At 44.8% G+C, this 18,204-nt stretch overlaps 1 protein-coding gene across 1 annotated transcript in view; it reads left to right on the forward strand.

The window, feature by feature from the left end:
* The first annotated feature begins 604 nt into the window (after positions 1-604).
* The window catches only part of TSPAN12 (tetraspanin 12), a 74,711-nt gene continuing 57,111 nt past the window's right edge, over positions 605-18,204 (forward strand). Inside the window, exons 1-4 of the mRNA XM_008157584.3 lie at positions 605-656; positions 901-1,069; positions 1,988-2,123; positions 17,525-17,607. Coding sequence (XP_008155806.1) covers positions 2,058-2,123; positions 17,525-17,607 — 149 coding nt within the window. The 5' untranslated portion in view covers positions 605-656; positions 901-1,069; positions 1,988-2,057. The remainder of the gene's footprint in view (positions 657-900; positions 1,070-1,987; positions 2,124-17,524; positions 17,608-18,204) is intronic.

Below are 18,204 nucleotides of genomic sequence, written 5' to 3' on the forward strand. Positions count from 1 at the left end.
CATTTTTATATGGAGATATGATGGAGTGATTTTTATGTGTGAAACTTCTTACTCCCCAAAGAAACTTTTAAAAAGAAGGATAGTTTCCCATTATTATTTCAATACTTCCTGAATCTCTAGCTTAAAAAAAAAAATCCAAATCCAATTCCATTAGTATGTACACAATTCAAGGTAAATCAGCCACTTAAAACACCGTCTTATTGGGAGAAAAATTTGAAGTCTTTGTATTACCTGTGAAAGAGTTAAAAATACCTTCTTCCTGTGCTGGATGTCAGACCTGGACACGTTTACTCTGGGGTCTCCTAGTGCATTATGGAAGTAGGAAAGAACTCTGTGTGTGTGTGTGTGTGTGTGTGTGTGTGTGTGTGTGTGTTTTAATCTGGGAGGCAACAAAGCAATTAAAAGGATCACAGGGCACCACGTTAGTGACAAATCACAGGAGGTGGTTCCCGAAAGGTTGTGCAAACTGGTTTCTCCTTGCAGGAATTGGGTTGGTCCACTCTTTCACCCCCCTTCCCAAACACAAATATTTTCATAGAATAAGAGCCCGCTTCCCTATGGTTATAGCCTCCCCTCCCCTCCTCCGGCACCACCATTTTACTGAGTGGACTTCCCCAAAGTCCCTGGCTTTGGCTCCTGGACGGTGTCTTGCAGAGGTGAGGCGTCCCTTAAGGGGCTCACTCGGGGTGACGGGACTAGAAACACCCACTAGGACCCGACCCGGGCCGGCGGCCGGAGCATGCGCCGAGAGTCTGTGCAGCCAGCCCTGGCTGCCGCCGCTGCCTCGTCCGGACTTGGCGAGAACTTGGGAGGGACAGCGGCGCTGGGAGGTGGCTTAGCAGAGACTTTCCAGCAACTGCTGCCCAGGACTCTTTTTTTTTTTTTTTTCCTTTTTCCCAGGAGGCGGCGACGGCGGCGGCGGGCGGAGAGGAAGCCAGGGAAGCGTCTCCAGCTTGAGCCGATGCAGCCCTTCGGCTCCGCGCGGGGAGCGTCCTGGCCCCGATGAGCCCCCTCCGTGCGTCCCCGACAGCCGAGCGGCGGGAGTGTGGAGCGGGGCCAGACGCGGACGGTGAGTGGCCGCACGTCTGCCGCCTTTCCTGCCCGCGGTCCCGCCAGCGCGCCGGCAGCTGCCCGGGCGCCGTGTGCTGAACGACTTAGGGGCTGCCTCGGCCGCTCCCCGCGCCGCGCTGCCCCCCGCGCCCTGCCGGGGGCGCGCGCACGCGGTGGCGGGCGGGGGACCGCGCTCGGCTTTGTGCTCCCGCGGCGGCTGGGAGCGCGGGGTCGCGGCCGCGGCCGGGGCCGGGGGAGGGGACGTGAAGGACGAACCCGGTGCCTGCACAGCTGCACGGGCCCCGATTCCCCTGCGCCCGTCCCCATCCCCGTCCCCGCCCCAGGCTAATCCATCACTCCGGGCCGAGACATCCTTTTCTCACGTTCTCCCCGAGAAACTCTAGTCGCCGGGCGGAACCCCAACTCAGCGCGGCGCCCCCTTCGGAGCCGCGCGTTCCCACCGGAGCTGCGGGATGGGGTGGGGGGTGCGGAGTTGGGGGCCCCAGGAGTTGTCCTAAGGAGAGGCACACTGCCACCCTCGGACTCGCCGGCGGCGCCTGGGATGTCTCCAGCGGGGAGTTTGGAGTTGAGCGGAGCTGTCCCCAAGGAGGGGCGCGGACGGAGGGAGGTTGTCCCGAGCGTCTCATCAGAATTCAGAAGACAGCGCCCGCGGGTCCCCCGGGAACCGGAGTTGACTCCGCGCCTTCCTTCGTCCGGGGAGCCACCCTTTTCTCTGCTCAGCAGGTGTTATCTGCAGGCGGTTTGGGACTTGGCGGAGCGGGGAGGTTACGCTCAGAACTTCACCAAGTGATTTTGGGGGAAGCGGTGTCTGGAATGAACCAGACTCCGGACCCCGCCGAGGGCTGGCAGGGAAGGGATGAACTGAGGGTGCGGAGCGCGGTGGTAAGTCCTCTCTGTTCTCCCCTGCCCGCTGCAGGTCGCTGCCGTCTTGCCCTTGGGGATAGGATGTGGTGAGAGAATGGGGCTTCTCCCTCCCGGGGGTCACCATGGCCAGAGAAGATTCCGTCAGGTGCCTGCGCTGTCTGCTCTACGCCCTCAATCTGCTCTTTTGGGTAAGTCAGGGCCACCGCACCGACAGGTGGGGACGGCTGGACGGGGGTTTCCTGCCTACAGCCACCACGGAATGCGCCCAAGGGCACGGCTAAGCATTAATTAGTGACATGGGATCACACCCTCTGTTTTCCAGAGAAGTAAATTTTGACCTTAAAATGTCTTTGATCTAGCTCAAGTTCCATTTCAAAAAAGAAATCCACCCCTGGATACCCAGTGGCAGTAAAATTAGACTTGAAGTTAATCTGGGGATATAAATAAATGCACGTGCCTGTGCTTGTAGATAAGAAAATTATGACCTGCTCCTTGGGGAACTGCTTGTTTTCAGGAATTTCAGATCACTGTGCAAGCCGGGAATTGTTTCCCCACGTCATCCCAGCCCGAAAACCTGGCTGTGGCTAGCCAGTCTTACTTATGTTCTAAAGAGTTGGTGGGTTTTTTCCCCAGAAGATTCCAATCAGTCTGAAAAGGTGGTTTTCATGTAAGGGTTCCTAAACTGGGGAAGTTTTCAGGAATTTTGTGTATCCTTTTGGAAAATCCCATAACTATTTAATAAAATAAAATACACTAAATGTTAACAAGCTCATAGAAATCTTTATGCCCGATGAGCTAGTGACTTTTTATGCTTTGCACTCAGACACAAATTTTCATTTTGTGTTGCTCATACTCACATTCTTATTTATAAAACTTTTGAGGAGAATATAAAAATTAAAACTTTGTTGCTTTAGGAAACTGTCATGCTTAAGCAGGTATGTTTTTGGACAATTTTGTATTCTATGAATAACATATTCAAAAATGTTCCATTCGAAATGGTAATGTGTAACTTATTTATTTGGCTGTCTGGCTGTCACTGACCAGCCTTTTTTCATAGAGCTGTTACATGTGGTCTCTAGAGAATGACATTTTTGTTGAACTATTCCTTATGGATGGCTCCATTTTAAGGTGACAAATCAAGTCTTACTTCAGTGAGTAATCTGAATGATACCTAAACTGGTAACTTTTCCCCCTCAACATGAAAATTAAAGCATTGAGTAGTTAAACTCACCACTTGAAACTGTACAATTCCTAATTAATTCCTAAATTAATCTTAAAAATGTATAATTTTAAGTGGCTCATCAAATTACCATTTTCTTTAAAATGTTAATAATTATCACTCCTATTTGCTAGTTTTTCACTTTTCTCCGTTGTACTTGTTAATAATAGAATCATCAGACTTTTATATATCTAAAAAGGTATTTAAGGGTGATCAGGTTGAACTTCCTTACTTTGTGGATGAGAAAACTTAAGTGTCAGTTATTAACTAGCCAAAGGTCAAATAGCCCAAAGACGACAGTGCCAGGAGCAGAACTCAGCTTTCTTTCCTCTACACCAAGCATGTCAAACATAATCTATATTAATAAAAGTCTAGGTGGCCCTCGCACCCTCATGTCATCACAAGATGGCCGCCACAAGATGGCTGGCAGGGGAGGGCAGTTGTGGGCGATCAGGCCAGCAGGGGAGGGTATTTGGGGGCAACCAGGCCTTCAGGGAAGGGCAGTTGGAGGGGGGGAAGGCCTGCAGGGGAGGGCAGTTAGGGGTGATCAGGCCTGCAGGGGAGGGCAGTTAGGGGCAACCAGGACAGTAGGGGAGGGCAGTTAGGGGTGACCAGACCTGCAGGGGAGGGCATTTGGGGGTGATCGGGCCTGCAGGGGAGCAGTTAGGCGTCAATCAGGCCAGCAGGGAAGCGGTTAGGGGGTGATCAGGCTGGCAGGCAGGCGAGTGGTTAGGAGCCAGTGGTCCCAGATTGTCCCCTGCAGGATCGGGCCTAAACTGGCAGTTGGACATCCCTCGAGGGGTCCCAAATTGGAGATGGTGCAGGCTGGGCTGAGGGCCCCCCCCCCCGTGAATTTCATGTACCAGGCCTCTAGTTATTAATAAAGAACTACAACATTCGCTAATGACTGATTACTATAATGGTGTTGCATTCATTTCCTTATGTGCCAGCGTACCATTTCTCTCCGCTAATACCAGCAGCAAGTATTTTAGCAGCCGATTGCCCTGTCATTAGTCTTGTACTGACTTGTTTGGTGTGCGCAACAGGAAATATTTTGCTTTTGAAGAACAAGGTTTTTTGTGGCCCACATAAACTTAAACCTTGTTTATTTGGCTTGTGTTAGCCTTTGAGTTTGACATGCTTGCTCTACCTATACAGTGCCTTTCCATGGATGAGTATGGGTTCTGAACCTTGGAATTAGTAGGGTTTTTTTTTGTTGTTGCTGTTGAACAAAGAATAAATGATTTGGAAATTTTCTCCATAATTTCTATTACCTGGGGGGGAAAACTCAAATCATTTAACAAAAATATGGCTCTTTTGAGTAATGAAGTTTGCTTGAAAATACCTGTTCCTTAAACTCCTGCAGAGCTCCTTGTGTCCCCAAAGACTGTGAAATGTTATGTCTTTGTTTTTATTCTCCACCTCAGCTTTCTCACGTGGTGTGTGTTTTGATTATTGAGATTGCTTCCTCTTTTCTCCAGCCCTCCTTGTCTCTCAAAAGTCACCTTCCTCCACCAAAATAATCCGTGCAAACTGCCTCGTGTGGGTCCTCCTGTTTTTCTTTATTTCATATAAAGATATCTTTCCTCATACTTGTCCACGTATTCCCATTCATGAACATTCAGATGTACATTCACAATATTTTTTATTAAATTGTTTTTTTCTTTTGGGTTAGAATTGCTGTCAGAGGATGTGTAACAATAGCCGCATAAGAGCTAGTCTTACCTAATAAAACAGCAATATGCAAATTGACCGCACCTTCGCTATGCCCAAGCCACACCCACCAGCCAAAGCCACGCCCACCAGCCAATCAGGACGAGTATGCAAACTACCCAACAAAGATGGCGGTTAATTTGCATACGCTGAGGGAGGGAGGAGTGAAGACTGAAGACAACTTTGAAGGAAGAGGGAGGAAAAGTGGAAAGCAAAGTGGCTGCCAGAGGGAAAGCCCAGGCGGGGCGGAGCGGGGCGCGCCGGTGCAGGCGCGGTGGCAGCCACAGCGGCAGCCACAGCGGCAGCGCACACGGCAGCAGCGGCCGCTTACAGGATTCTTCCTGCAAATGGGCTACTAGTATCAGTATAAGTTCTTATGTTTGCTAGGCACGTTTATGCCTCAATTTCCTAGTCTGTGAAATAGGAATGAGAGTTTTTGTTTTTTAGAGTTGTTGTGAGTGAGGATTCAAGTTACTGTATGTAACGTGCTTGAACAGTGGCACTTAAGTACTGTCTCTGTAGCAGTAGTAGTAGTAGTACTTGCAGTTGTTACTGCTGGTACTACTACAATAATGATCTCCTGTAAGTAGATTACCAGGAGGTGGGTTGCTGAGTCAAAGGACTCCTTGCAGTGGTAATGGTGGTAATTGTAATTGTGTTAACTCTGCCGCTAGTGTTACCACTATTACACTCCTTAGCTGCAGCAGTCCTGTGCTGGGAACCCAGCCCCTAGAAATCAGAGCACCACTACACCCCATTATAAGGATGCGAATATTTGTTGCCATCTTGGTGATGGTACTTTTTAATTTTTGCCATTCTGAAAGGTTTAAAGCAGTGATAATCAACCTTTATCCGCTCATGGCACACATACACTAATTATTAAAATCCAGCGGCACACCAAAAAGTATGATATATTTTTTGCCTATCTGACAAAAAATAGGTATAATTTTGATTCATTCACACCGGATGGCTATTGTGTTGGCTGTTGTCATTTTTAAATTTGACCATCTAAGGGAAAAGAGGTCAGTGCCCTTGACTAACTAGTAAGGCATTGCATGTTTTAAAAATTCTTGCAGCACATGGGTTGAAAATCGCTGGTTTAAAGTTTTATCTCACTGTTACTTTACTTTTTACTTCCTCCACCATCAGTGAGCATAGCATCAATTTACATATGCATATATATTTACATATATTACTTCATTTCATAATTAATATTCATTAAGTATTTTATATTTAAATTTCAGTTTGCGCTATTTTTTGTTCATTTCACTTATGTTATCTGTTGCTGCATAAAAAAACAAAATTATCTGTGTTTTTAATAGAACTTTTCTCTAGAATTTTATGCATTCTTGCATGTTCTGTTCTTTTTAAAGCACTTGCCTTTTTTGTCTTGGTTACAGATTTCTTCTTACATACTGATTGTAAGGTTGTGGTATACAATTAGAAATAACTGTGGGAGTTTTGTTGGAATTGTATGAAATGTATAGGCCAGCTTTGGGGAAATCGCCATTATTGTCTCAATGTTAAAGCTGTGTCTGCTGATCCTTGATTTCCTCTCGCTACTGCAACAGAAGCAGTTTTCTGCCTTGGGCTGGGCACATGCCTGGCCATCCTTACACTACTCTCTCCTCTAATTCTCATCACAGCTAGGGAAGATAGTGTTTGTTTGTTTGTTTGTTTGTTTGTATGTTTGTTTTTGCAAGGGGGTGTTACTCAGAGAAGTTCTGTAACTTGCTAGTAAGTAACAGAACAGAAATGCAAAGTTCCAATTTTTTTTTTTTCTCTCCAAGTGCCAGGGGAGTTGTACTTCTGGACACAGTGGGGAATTTATTTGCAGCAAAGAAGTAAACAGCCTTAGTCGGAAGGGATTAGCTGTCCACTGCTCACTCCAAGTCCTCTGCGTGCGGACCATCACCTGGGCCTCGTGTGTGTTCAATGCAGAGGCTGATTCAGTGTGTGGAGTCAGGCCTGAGCGTCTGCATTTCTAAAAAGCTCCTCTGTGCTGCTGAGGCTGCTGGTGTGAGGGCCACATTTTGCGGAGCAAGGCTTTGTCCTTGCTTTTGGTTCTCTTTGGAATTGGAAGCAGAGCAAACCAGTGTGGCTTATGAATCCCACTTCTTAAACCAGACTTCACATCCTGAGTATGGATTGGACAATTGTTCCTTCCTCTCGATCAAGAGCTATAGTCTTTTGCTCTCAATCGGCATTTTAAATGGACTTTTCCCAGCCTGTATCTGCTATACTGGCACCCTCTCCCCTTCTCTACCCCACAAGGATTTGAGAGAAAAGAAAAAGAAATCTTAATTGGGAAAACACTGGGAACCTATATACAATTTTGTTTTGCTGTTCTAGTAGTTGAAAATCACACTGAGTGAATTTTTTATTATTTATTTTTTTTTTTTTAGTAAAAAATAGTATATCTTAAGTACTTAATTTTTGGAGGTGTGAGGCATAGACATGTCTAAGAGGAAACAATCCCCAGCACATTTCGGACTGAAAATGCACTGCATTCACATTGCTATGTGTCCAGGCACCTTGATTTGTCCTCTGTTGAGTGGTTTTTCCTCCTTACAAAGAAGCATGATCCCCCTACAGCTGCACAGGGTTTGGCAGACAGATACTGGGCCTTGTAGGTTTGTCATGAGTGTGTAGTGGGTTTGTAATGGGAAAGGCGCATGGGACACGGTGCACGGGAGGAAACTACCCCTAAAATCTCTTTTGAGGCCATGGTTCAGTCTCGCCAAGATGGAGCTAGGAGCTGGATTATCTTTTCTTTACATTTATCCTATTTTTACTATTTAGATGGCAGATGATTGAAATAAATGAAAAGTTTTCTCCATTTTGAAGACAACTTCTATGGATTTATGATGAGTGCCAATGATAATTTTCTGCTATTACAAATATGGACAAATATGGTTCTCTTTGAAAGTTCCTGAAATTGGTGAACATGTAAAATTCCTCAAATATGTTTATTATTTTTTAAAAGTATAATACCATATTTGTAGTTTTAAAAAAAATTTTTTTATTGATTTCAGAGAGGAAGGGAGAGGAAGAGAGAGATGGAAGCATCAATAATGATCGAGAATCATTGATCAGCTGCCTCCTGCATGCGCTCTAGTAGGGATTGAGCCCACAGCTTGGGCATGTGCCCTTGACCGGAATCAAACCCAGGACCCTTCAGTCTGCAGGCCAACACTCTATCCACTGAGCCAAACCAGTAGTTTTAAGCTCCTATTTCTCCTTAGTAGATAAGAGCCATTGTTTAATAGCAATGGCTCTTAAATTACCTTGATGAAAAGAAACATATAAAAGAAAGCCTAGTCCAAGCTGGTTTTGCTCAGTGGATAGAGCGTCGGCCTGCTGACTGGGGCGTCCCGGGTTTGATTCCGGTCAAGGGCATATGCCCGGGTTGCAGGCTTGATCCCCAGTAGGGGGCGTGCAGGAGGCAGCTGATCAATGATTCTCTCTCATCATTGATGTTTCTCTCTCTCTCTCCCTCTCGCTTCCTCTCTGAAATAAATAAAAACATTTAAAACAACAACAACAACAAAAAGAAAGCCTAGAAAGTAGACAGGAGACAGGACATCTAGTTCATGCTTTTTTATCTTGTAGATATTTTTCAAGATTATTGATTTCAGAGAAGAAGGGAGAAGAAAGAGATAGAAACATCAATGATGAGAGAGAATCATTGATTGGCTACCTCCTGCACACCCCACACTGGGGATCAAGCCTGCAACCTGGGCATGTGCCCTGACTGGGAATCGAACCGTGACCTCCTGGTTCATAGGTCAACACTTAACCACTGAGCTATGCCGGCCTAGCTAGTTCACACTTTTGGAATATATGAAAGGTAGGTGAAACAAACAAAAATGATGTTCTGTCCGCCCCCCCACAACACCCCCCATAACCCCTCCCCCCATCTGTAGGTGTTTGACCCATGCATACCCTAAAGGGGTTCTTGATGAGTGGACGTTTGCATCCCCACAGCACTTATGTATAGTCAAATTCAAGTACTGCTTTCTAAATGAATGCCCTCAGCTTTACTCTATGACAGGCTTCCAGTTTCCTTTAACTCTTCCTAAGGAGTACTGGAGAGCCCTCAAACAAATATTAGTGCTTTATAAAAATAGACTTTAAATAAACTTTAGTCCCAGGGGCAAAGCTGATATATATATATATATATATATATATATATATATATATATATATATATATATATATATATACTAGAGGCCTGGTGCACGAAAATTCGTGCACTCGGGTGGGGGGGTCCCTCAGCCTGGCCTGCGTCCTCTTGCAGTCCAGGAGTCCTCAGGGGATGTCCAACTGACAGCTTAGGCCCGCTCCCCAGGGAGAGTGGGCCTAAGCTGCAGTCTGGCCTCCCTCTGTGGGAGGTGACTGGGTGGGCCTATCAGGGGACAGTGGTGGCCAGGGAGCGGCCCTCCCCATCCCCCGCTGCCGCAGCTGCTACTGTCACTGGTGGCCTCCCTCTGTGGGAGGCGACAGGCGGGCGATCTGGGGATGGTGCCCTCCCATCGCCGCCTGTCGCTGCTCCTCCCCACTCCAACCCCAATTGCCGTCCCCTCCCTCTGCCCACTGGCATGTGCCTTGGCTGGCCTGGTGCTGCCTCCTGCTCGTCAGACAGTTGTTCCACCGGTTTGGTCGATTTGCATATTATGCCTTTATTATATAGGATAGTAGAGGCCCAGTGCATGAAATTCATGCACTTGGGGGGGTGGTTGTTTCTCAGCCCAACCTCCATCCTCTCTAATCTGGGACCCCTCGGGGGATGTCTGACTGCTGGGGAATGTTCGACATCCCTCTCACAAACTGGGACTGCTGGCTCCCAACCGCTCGCCTGCCTGCCTGCCTGATTACCCCTAACCACTTCCCTGCCAGCCTGATTGATGCTTAACTGCTCCCCTGCTGGCCTGATCGCCCCAAACTGCCCTCCCCTGCCAGCCCAATCGCCCCTAACTGCCCTCCTCTGCAGGCCTGGTCACCCCCAACTGCCCTCCCTTGCTGGCCTGTTCTCCCCCAACTGCCCTCCCCTACCAGCCCAGTTGCCCCCAGTTGCCCTCCCTTGCTGGCCTGGTCCCCCACAACTGCTCTCCCCTGCCGGCCTGGTTCCCCCAATTGCCCTCTCCTGCAGGCCTGGTCCCTCGCAACTGCCCTCCCCTGATGGCCTGGTCGCCCACAACTGTCCTCCCCTGCAGGCCTGGTCACCTCCAACTGCCCTCCCCTGATGGCCTGATCACCCACAACTGTCCTCCCCTGCTGGCCATCTTGTGGCAACCATCTTTGACCACATGGGGGTGGCCATCTTGTGTGAGGGCGTGAGGGCATGAGGATCAATTTGCATATCACCTCTTTATTATATAGGATATATATATATATATATATATATATATATATATATATTATAGTGTGCTCAGCAGGGCAATGATGGGCAAACTGAATGCTTCTTAAGGAATGTCTTTTGAGGAGAAGGGCAGGGAGGATTCTTTGGAGCACATACTGGGGTGGTAGCCCCTCACTCATTTGTTTCCTCTGAGAATAATCACAAGCTGGGCTACTGGGGAAGTGAAGGTGGAGTTTACTCTCATTGGTCTGCACAGAAACTGTGGTGCAGAATGAGGCATCTTACCCTTCTGTTACCTGCATTCTCTCTAGGGTGATCATGTAACCTGTCCTGGGAACCAGGAAAGGGAAGGGGATGTTCCTACTAATAATTATGACAGGACAACAGAGGCTTACAGCCTAGCCAGAGTAGGACGTATGGTCTCCCCATCTACAGGGCAGCATGATGATCTATAAAATTATTAGTCAAAGCAGCTCCAGGGTGCTATTGATTTATTCAGCTCCAATTAATAGATGTCGACGCTCAAATCATACCCACAAGTAGTCTCCGGAACTCATTTCGGCCATAATTTATGGTGCCCTTTTCCCCCCACGGCATTCTCAAATGGTGTTACCTCTTTGCTCTCTTTCTGCTGCTCATCCCTTGGTAGAAGGAAACTGGTTAGGTCCCAACTAACCAAAAGTCAGAGGGAGCGGGCAAGAAATAGACACATTACTGGGAAGTACTGGCATTGGGCTGCCAGCCCCCAAATAATCAAGAATTTATTTACATTTTAATAAATAACTATTTGAGTTCTTTTTTTTTTTAAGAAAAAGGGGAATTTAAAAGCCTCTAGTCCATCTTCTCAATTTTTAAGATGAGCAGTTTTAAGGTTCAGAGCGTTTGTATTGCTTCTCCAAGCTCTCTGCAGACAGAGCTGTAACTACGTCCCCATCTCTTTTGCATTCTGCTCCTTTCTAACGATCTGAAAGGAAAAGTTCAGGTAGGTGGTTTCAGACATCTGTCAGCCTTGAACAGAATCGATCGGTGTCACTGTCACCTTATATGAGACTATATATATTTTTTATGGCAGACAGTGGACGGATTTAAAAATCTGTTTTTTGACTGTGACCTTACTATTTGGTGGAAACTATAGATATACATTTCATAATAAATCTAGGGTATATGAATACACATAAAATTCTGATTTAGAAAACAACTTGATTCAGTACTTGTTTTTACATAATTAGATTCAAACAGAACCAGAATATATCTCCTACATGGGAAATTTCATACTTATAAATATTTATTGAGAGCTAGCATTTTCTAAATGTTTTTCAAGACAGAATGTGGCAAATGTCCTGCCAAGGAGTATATTAAATATAGCTCTTTGAAGTAATATTTGTATTATTTGCTAAGCATTCCTTTGAACTGCAAATAATATTTTGCAATATGGGAGAAAATGCAAGGAGCTATAAGCCTAGTTACATAGGGTAACTACAGTGTTTATAGTAATTTAATCATCATGAAATAGTTTAAGAATTATTTTATTTTAATTTGGAAAACTAGTAGAAAATACTATGATTAGTAAGGAGTCCAGAATTAGTTGCATAATTTGTTTTCCTGGATTTAACACATCAGGATTACTTGTCAAGGTGAATGTGTCTCATTACAACTTAGCTTGCTTTAGCTTGCACTATCTTTGTTGTTACTGTTATTATTTTCTCAACCCTAGTGGATAAAATCACTCTTTGAGAATGAAACTGCTCTTAGACATTTGATGTGGATGGAAATAACGTCACAATAAAAAGCAATTTATTCTCAGAGTTGCTTGTTTACTATAAAATAAGGCTTTGGGTTGATGTAACTTATGCTGATTAATGTTCTGTGCACAGCTCCGTCCGGTGCTTGGGCAACTGCTGTGAGAAATACAGTAGGGCCAAGTAGGACACAAGGTTTGTAGTTTAAAGGACTTTTGAGAACACTAAGCCAGCTTCTGACCTGATATGTAAATCTTTGATCTTATAATTCAGCAAGCATCTCTCCACTGGAAAACTTCCAGTGATAGGAAGCTTCATTTTGCTTAAAGTGTCTCCTAATTTTGCTAAAATTCTCTGAGAGCTTGTTTAGCAGTTGAAATCATCTCCCTTTACTTTTTTCTCATCCATTCATCTAGCAGTATTAGGCCTCACTATGGGGCCTTGTGCTCTTGCTATTTGATGGAGCTGTAAGTATTGGTCTAGGGGAGTCAGACCGGTGGGTAAAAATCGGAAGCTAGATAGCTGCTCTGTGAGGTCTGAACTAGCACTCTGACCGGGGAGGGGGGAGTTGGGAGAATGTCTTCACACTCATTTGAGCTGGTCTCTCCGGATGGAAAGGCTGGGACAGGATAGCACTGCAGGCAGAGGAAACTGGGCAAAGGCGTGGAGGCTTTGGAGATGTGCACGGTGCATCTTAGACATGTGTGAGCAGTTTTTTTGGTCATCTGCATGCAGAATGTGTGTGGGTAGGAGCTGGCAGGAAACGGGTTTAAGAGGTAGGTCAAAGGGTGACTGAAGAGGGCCTGCTGAGGAGTTGAACCTTTCTTCTCCAGGAGAGCGTTGGGGGAAGTGGAAATGAGAGTTGGGGAGGAGCCACCAGAGGCAGCTATTAGGGCTTTAAAGCAGAAGAACTTGATCTCTGTTTTATAAAGCTAATGGAAGGGTGGATTTGAGGTGCAGTCTGTGAGCTGGAGAGTTCTATTGGAAGGTGATTGTAATTGCCTGGCAAGAGATTGAGGGCCTGAACTAGGCAGGAGTGGCAGGAAAGAGGGAGGGATTCACCAGACGCGTTGCAGGAACAATCTGTAGGACTTGCAAGTAATTCGTTGTAGGACTGAGGACGAAGGAGAGGTTCAGGCTGCCTGCCCAGTTGCCAGTTTATGTGATAGAAGCATTGCTTATACCATTTACTGAGGTAGGGAAAATGGTGTGAGGTGCATGTAGGTTTTCAGAGGAATGGAAATTAGTTCCGTTTTAGAGATGTCAAAAGTGAGAATGGCCATGGAAGCCCTATAGGTAGCTATGCCACCCTGCTTCTGCCCTTACCCACTTGGTAGACTTTCAAATATATGACGATGTCGTTTCTGGACTGATTTTGCAGTTGACTTGGCTCTTAAACTGATGGAGAAAGATTAAGAGAAGGCCTGAGGTCAAAAGTGACTTGAGATAGATTAAATGACAACCCAAAGTTATATAGCGAAAAGGAGCAGAGCTGGAATTCAAACCAAGGTGTTGTTGTTTTTTTAGATAATGGCTTCTCATTGTCCTTATGGTCAAATTCATACGCCTTACAATGACTTCTAAGACTCTGTGATCTGATCCTGATCTCTGCCTTGCTTTCTGTTCTTACCACGTGCCAATTTCCCTTCCTTGGATATATCATGATGCCTTCTACCCTGGGACCTTTTCTGTTCTTTCTGACTGGAATATTTTTTTCAGCCTTCCTTTCCCTAATGAACTTGATAATTATCCTTCAGACCTCAGATCTCTTAGACAAGTCCCTTTGACCCCTTGGAATAGGTAAGTCACCCCAAAAGGAGTTCTTATAGCAACTTGTATTATTCCTCCCCTGTACTTATCACAGTTTGCAGTTATGCATTTATATCTCTGACTAGAGGCCCGGTGCATGAAATTCGTGCATGGGTGTGTGTGTGGGTGTGTGTCCCTCAGCCCAGCCTGCACCCTCTCCAATCTGGGACCCCTCGAAGGATGTCCGACTGCCCATGTAGGCCCGATCCGGGTGGGCAGTCGGACATCCCTCTCACAGTCCAGGACTGCTGGCTCCCAACTGCTCGCCTGCCTGCCTGATTGCCCCTAACCGCTTCTGCCTGCCTGCCTGATCACCCCTAACCACTCTGCCTGCTGGCCTGATTGCCCCTAACTGCCTTTGCCTGCCAGCCTGATCGCCCCCAACTGCCCTCCCTTGCCAGCCTGATGGCCCCCAACTGGCCCCCCACGGGCTTGATTGCCCCCAACTGCCCCCACCCCCTGCCAGCCTGATTGCCCCCAACTGCCCTCCCCTACTGGCCTGATCACTCCCAACTGCCCTCCCCTGCCGGCCTGATCCCCCTAACTGCTCTCCCCTGATGGCCTGATCACCCCCAATTGCTCTCTCCTGCTGGCCTGATCACCCCTAACCGCCTCTGCCTCGGCCCCGCCACCATGGCTTTGTCCGGAAGGACGTACAGAAGGTGTCTGGAAGGTCTCCTGGTCTAATTAGCATATTACTCTTTTATTAGTATAGATGGTAAGGCCAACATGTCAGGAGATGACTGGCATTGAAAAGATAGTTCATTATACTCACAAATCCCAAGAGAGTACATGTCTCATCATAGTGGGCCAAGAGGGGGAAGCAGGGGGATCTACCACAAGGCAGAGAGGTGGCGGGACCAGGCAAGTGCTTTTATTGTGGCTTCTTTGAGAAGGACCAGGCAAGGCAGGGTAAGTAGGTTTTGTATTGGCCACTTGGAATATTTTCAGCATTTTGGAGTATAGGGACTGCCTCTAGTTGTCTGGCACTGGACCTTGCAGGGGTTAGGGCAGGTGTAGAGCAGCCCAGACTGAGGGAGCTCAGTAACGGAGGTGGGCTTTGGATTGGTTAGTTTGTATTTCAAAATGAAAAGCTTGTCCCAGGAGAAGGACTCCTCCCCAAGGCAATGGACAGCAGGTGGCCGAGACAAGCTAACTCAGGCATATTATCAGTTTCTCCAGACTAAGGTATGTCCAGCATAACATGTAGAACAGATGTCAAAGCATCGAGTTTACAGAAGCTAGGAGCAATACACTGTGGCTGATTCCCTGAGTAGCCTTTATTAGGCTTGCAATCTGTTCTTCATTCCCAACAGAAATGAGGACAGAATAACCGGCCTAATTCTCCTCTGAACTGTGGTCCCAAGCCTCCTAACCTGTGTTGGACAATAGGCCCCTGCGCTCCTATTCACCGATGAATGTAGTTCAGACATTCAAATTGAGCCTGACCACTATACACTACCTCCCCCTCCTCTCCCTTCTCCTCACCCCTTTTGAAAAGGAAGCTTGCATGCTCTGCAGGCTGGTCTCCTCACTGTCTGTGGAATTTCTCACACTTGTCTCTAAATTGGGAAGGTAGTTCATTACTGTGGGTAAAGCTCCAAAGGCCTGGATTTGAATCCCAGCTCTGCTACTTAGAGTCTGTAAGACCTTGAACAGGTTACCTCACTTTTCTGTGTCTCATGGTACTTTTTATAGTCTGTAATCACCTGATTTATATATTTATTTCTCGTGTCCCACAAGAGGCTCCTCAAAGTCTGGCGTCTTGCTTGTCTTATTCATTGTTGGGTCTCTGAATCTAGCACAGACAGTACAAAGCAGACAGTATGTGCTGAGTAAATATTTGCAGCTGAATGAAGGACACGTGAATTTACTAATGGATTTTCCAAGCAGGTGTCCATACGTCACTGTCCAAGAGGCACAGGGCTCTCCATGTGATACTCACCCTAGAGCCTTTTTCCAGAAAGCATGTTTCATGGCCACGGCTTGAATCAGTACAGACACATTCCATCTTGTATTTTCATCATTTCTTTTAGCATTTAAAGCTAAATCTATAACATATAATGGTAATTGATATATTTATAATGTGCCAGAAATTATTAAAAATCAAATGAAATAGAACTTCACTATATTGTGCTTTAAAAGCCAAGTATAAGGTACATTTTAGAAACATTTCCATCAAAATAGGAAAGACCTTCAGAACTGAGGGGTTGACTTCAGCCTTTTGGATTATTTATTTAACCATTCAGCATATATGACTAAAAGATAAGGATCTTTAAAAAAAAACAAAAACCTCAATACCATTAGTATATCTAAAATAAAAAACAACAATTTCTTAATATTTTCAAATATCCAGTCATGTTAAAATATCCCCTGTTGTCTCATAAATGTCTCTTTGTTATTGGTTTGTTTGAATAAGAATTCCTACCAGGTCAACATGTTGCATTGAGTAACCTCTTAAATCTCTTTTAATTTTTAATGGTTTCTCCTCCCCGCACCCCTTTGCCAATTTTTAAAATTAAATAAATCAGATCATTTGTCCTGTAAATTTCTCATATTCTCAATTTTGCTGATTGCATCCCCATGGTGGCATTTAACAAATTTAAATCTATTCCCTGTATTTCCTATAAACTTATACAGCAAGGGGCTTGATTAGATTCAGTTTTGACTTCTTGGTAATAATACTTCAAATGTATCTGTGTATTTCTCATTGCATCATGTTGAGAAACATCTGGTTGTCTCTTTTTGTGATACTAAGATTGATCAGTGGGGTCTGCCTGCTCTCCCATTCTAAACTGTCATGTAATGCAGTGGTTCTTAGTCCTGACTACATGTTAGTATATCTGTGGAGTGTTTACACATTTCTGATGCCTACCTCCCACTCTCAACAATTAATTGGTCCAGGGTAGATCAGGCTCAGTAATTTTTTTAAAGTCCTAGGTGATTTTGATGTACAGACAGGATTCAGAACTACTATCCTGATCATTTTTACCTCTATTGAGGATCCTTGCCTAGAAATTCATTATTTCAGAAGGAGTTGATAAATAGTGATACTCCATCATGCTTTCTTCACTATAAAAGCTTTCATTAAGTCTTCGGTTCTTTAATTTTTATAGAAAAGGTTGGATAAATATTGGATTCTTAACAGTTTTCTGAATAATGGTTTGAGTATCTAACATTCTACAAAGGTGACCAGTGAGTTTTGTTTAAGTGTGATTATGAATTTATTCATTTTTAGCATATTTGATATTTCAAACTATTGTGTTGATTATTATTATTATGGCTATTATTTCGATTCTCAAATTGTTTGAAATTTAGCCAGAGGAAGCTCTTCCAAGTTAGCTCCTTGGACTTTTATTTTTTTATTTTTGACAACATCAATAGTATTTGATTGCTTCCTTGCTTTTACATTTGACATATTTTAGGCTTATCTTGTGCATTTCATAATTTAATTGTTCTGTGGCCTCTTCATCTTGTGCAATTCCCGTTCTGGACCTGGAATCAGCCATTAAATAGTCTAGCTATGTGTGTCCTATTTGGTGACTTTCTATTTAGTGGCTATGTCATGATTACAAAATGGAATGGCAGATATATAAAGTAAAAGTAAATCTCAACAGGAAATTAGGAAAAAGCATAATGGTTATGTAAGGCAATATCCTTATTTATTTTTATTTTTTTACTGTTAATCTGGCAGAGAATGTTGCATAAATCTTTCGTAACCTTTGTATTTTTTTTTTTTCTTTCCAGTTAATGTCCATCAGCGTGTTGGCAGTTTCTGCTTGGATGAGGGACTACCTAAGTAATGTTCTGACTTTAACTGCAGAAACAAGGTAGGCTTTACAAGTAAGGATTGATTTCTTTGATCAGGTTTCCTCAGGCACTAGTTTCTAGGTAACTTTGCCCTCAGCTGTTTAGAGGGTATTGCTCCTAAGTTCATTTGGAAAGTTTTCCCTGCCCATGGCAACCATTGTCTGCATTTTTCTAGCATTCTCATTAAGGTCCTAAGAGATCATTCCTGTCCTCCTGACAGGGTGTCAGCTCTGTCATATTTGCATATAAAGGACAGCAGAGCTACTTTTTTCTACAAAAATCATCCCCAAACTTGTTACCTTCATATTCCTGAGCTCCGGAAAACCAAACCCACTCAATGCCATTTCTTCTCAAATTTCAAAGGTTGATCTACTAACCTCACTAAGAGCAAATTACTCAACTTCTCCTAGCCTCAAAATTTTTCATTTCTAAATGGGGAATGTAATATAGTCCACTCTGAAATGTCCTAAGGATTCACTGAGATATATTTTTGTAAAGCCCTTAACACAATGGAGTGTTGTAAGGGTAATTTTTATTGTTCCCATTATTCTTCCTATTATGGCTGTAGTTAATGATTTTTTTCATCGTTTTCTAGCAAAAATCATCTCTCCCCCTTC

Source organism: Eptesicus fuscus, chromosome 14, assembly GCF_027574615.1.
Source record: "Eptesicus fuscus isolate TK198812 chromosome 14, DD_ASM_mEF_20220401, whole genome shotgun sequence".
Classification (NCBI taxonomy): domain Eukaryota; kingdom Metazoa; phylum Chordata; class Mammalia; order Chiroptera; family Vespertilionidae; genus Eptesicus; species Eptesicus fuscus.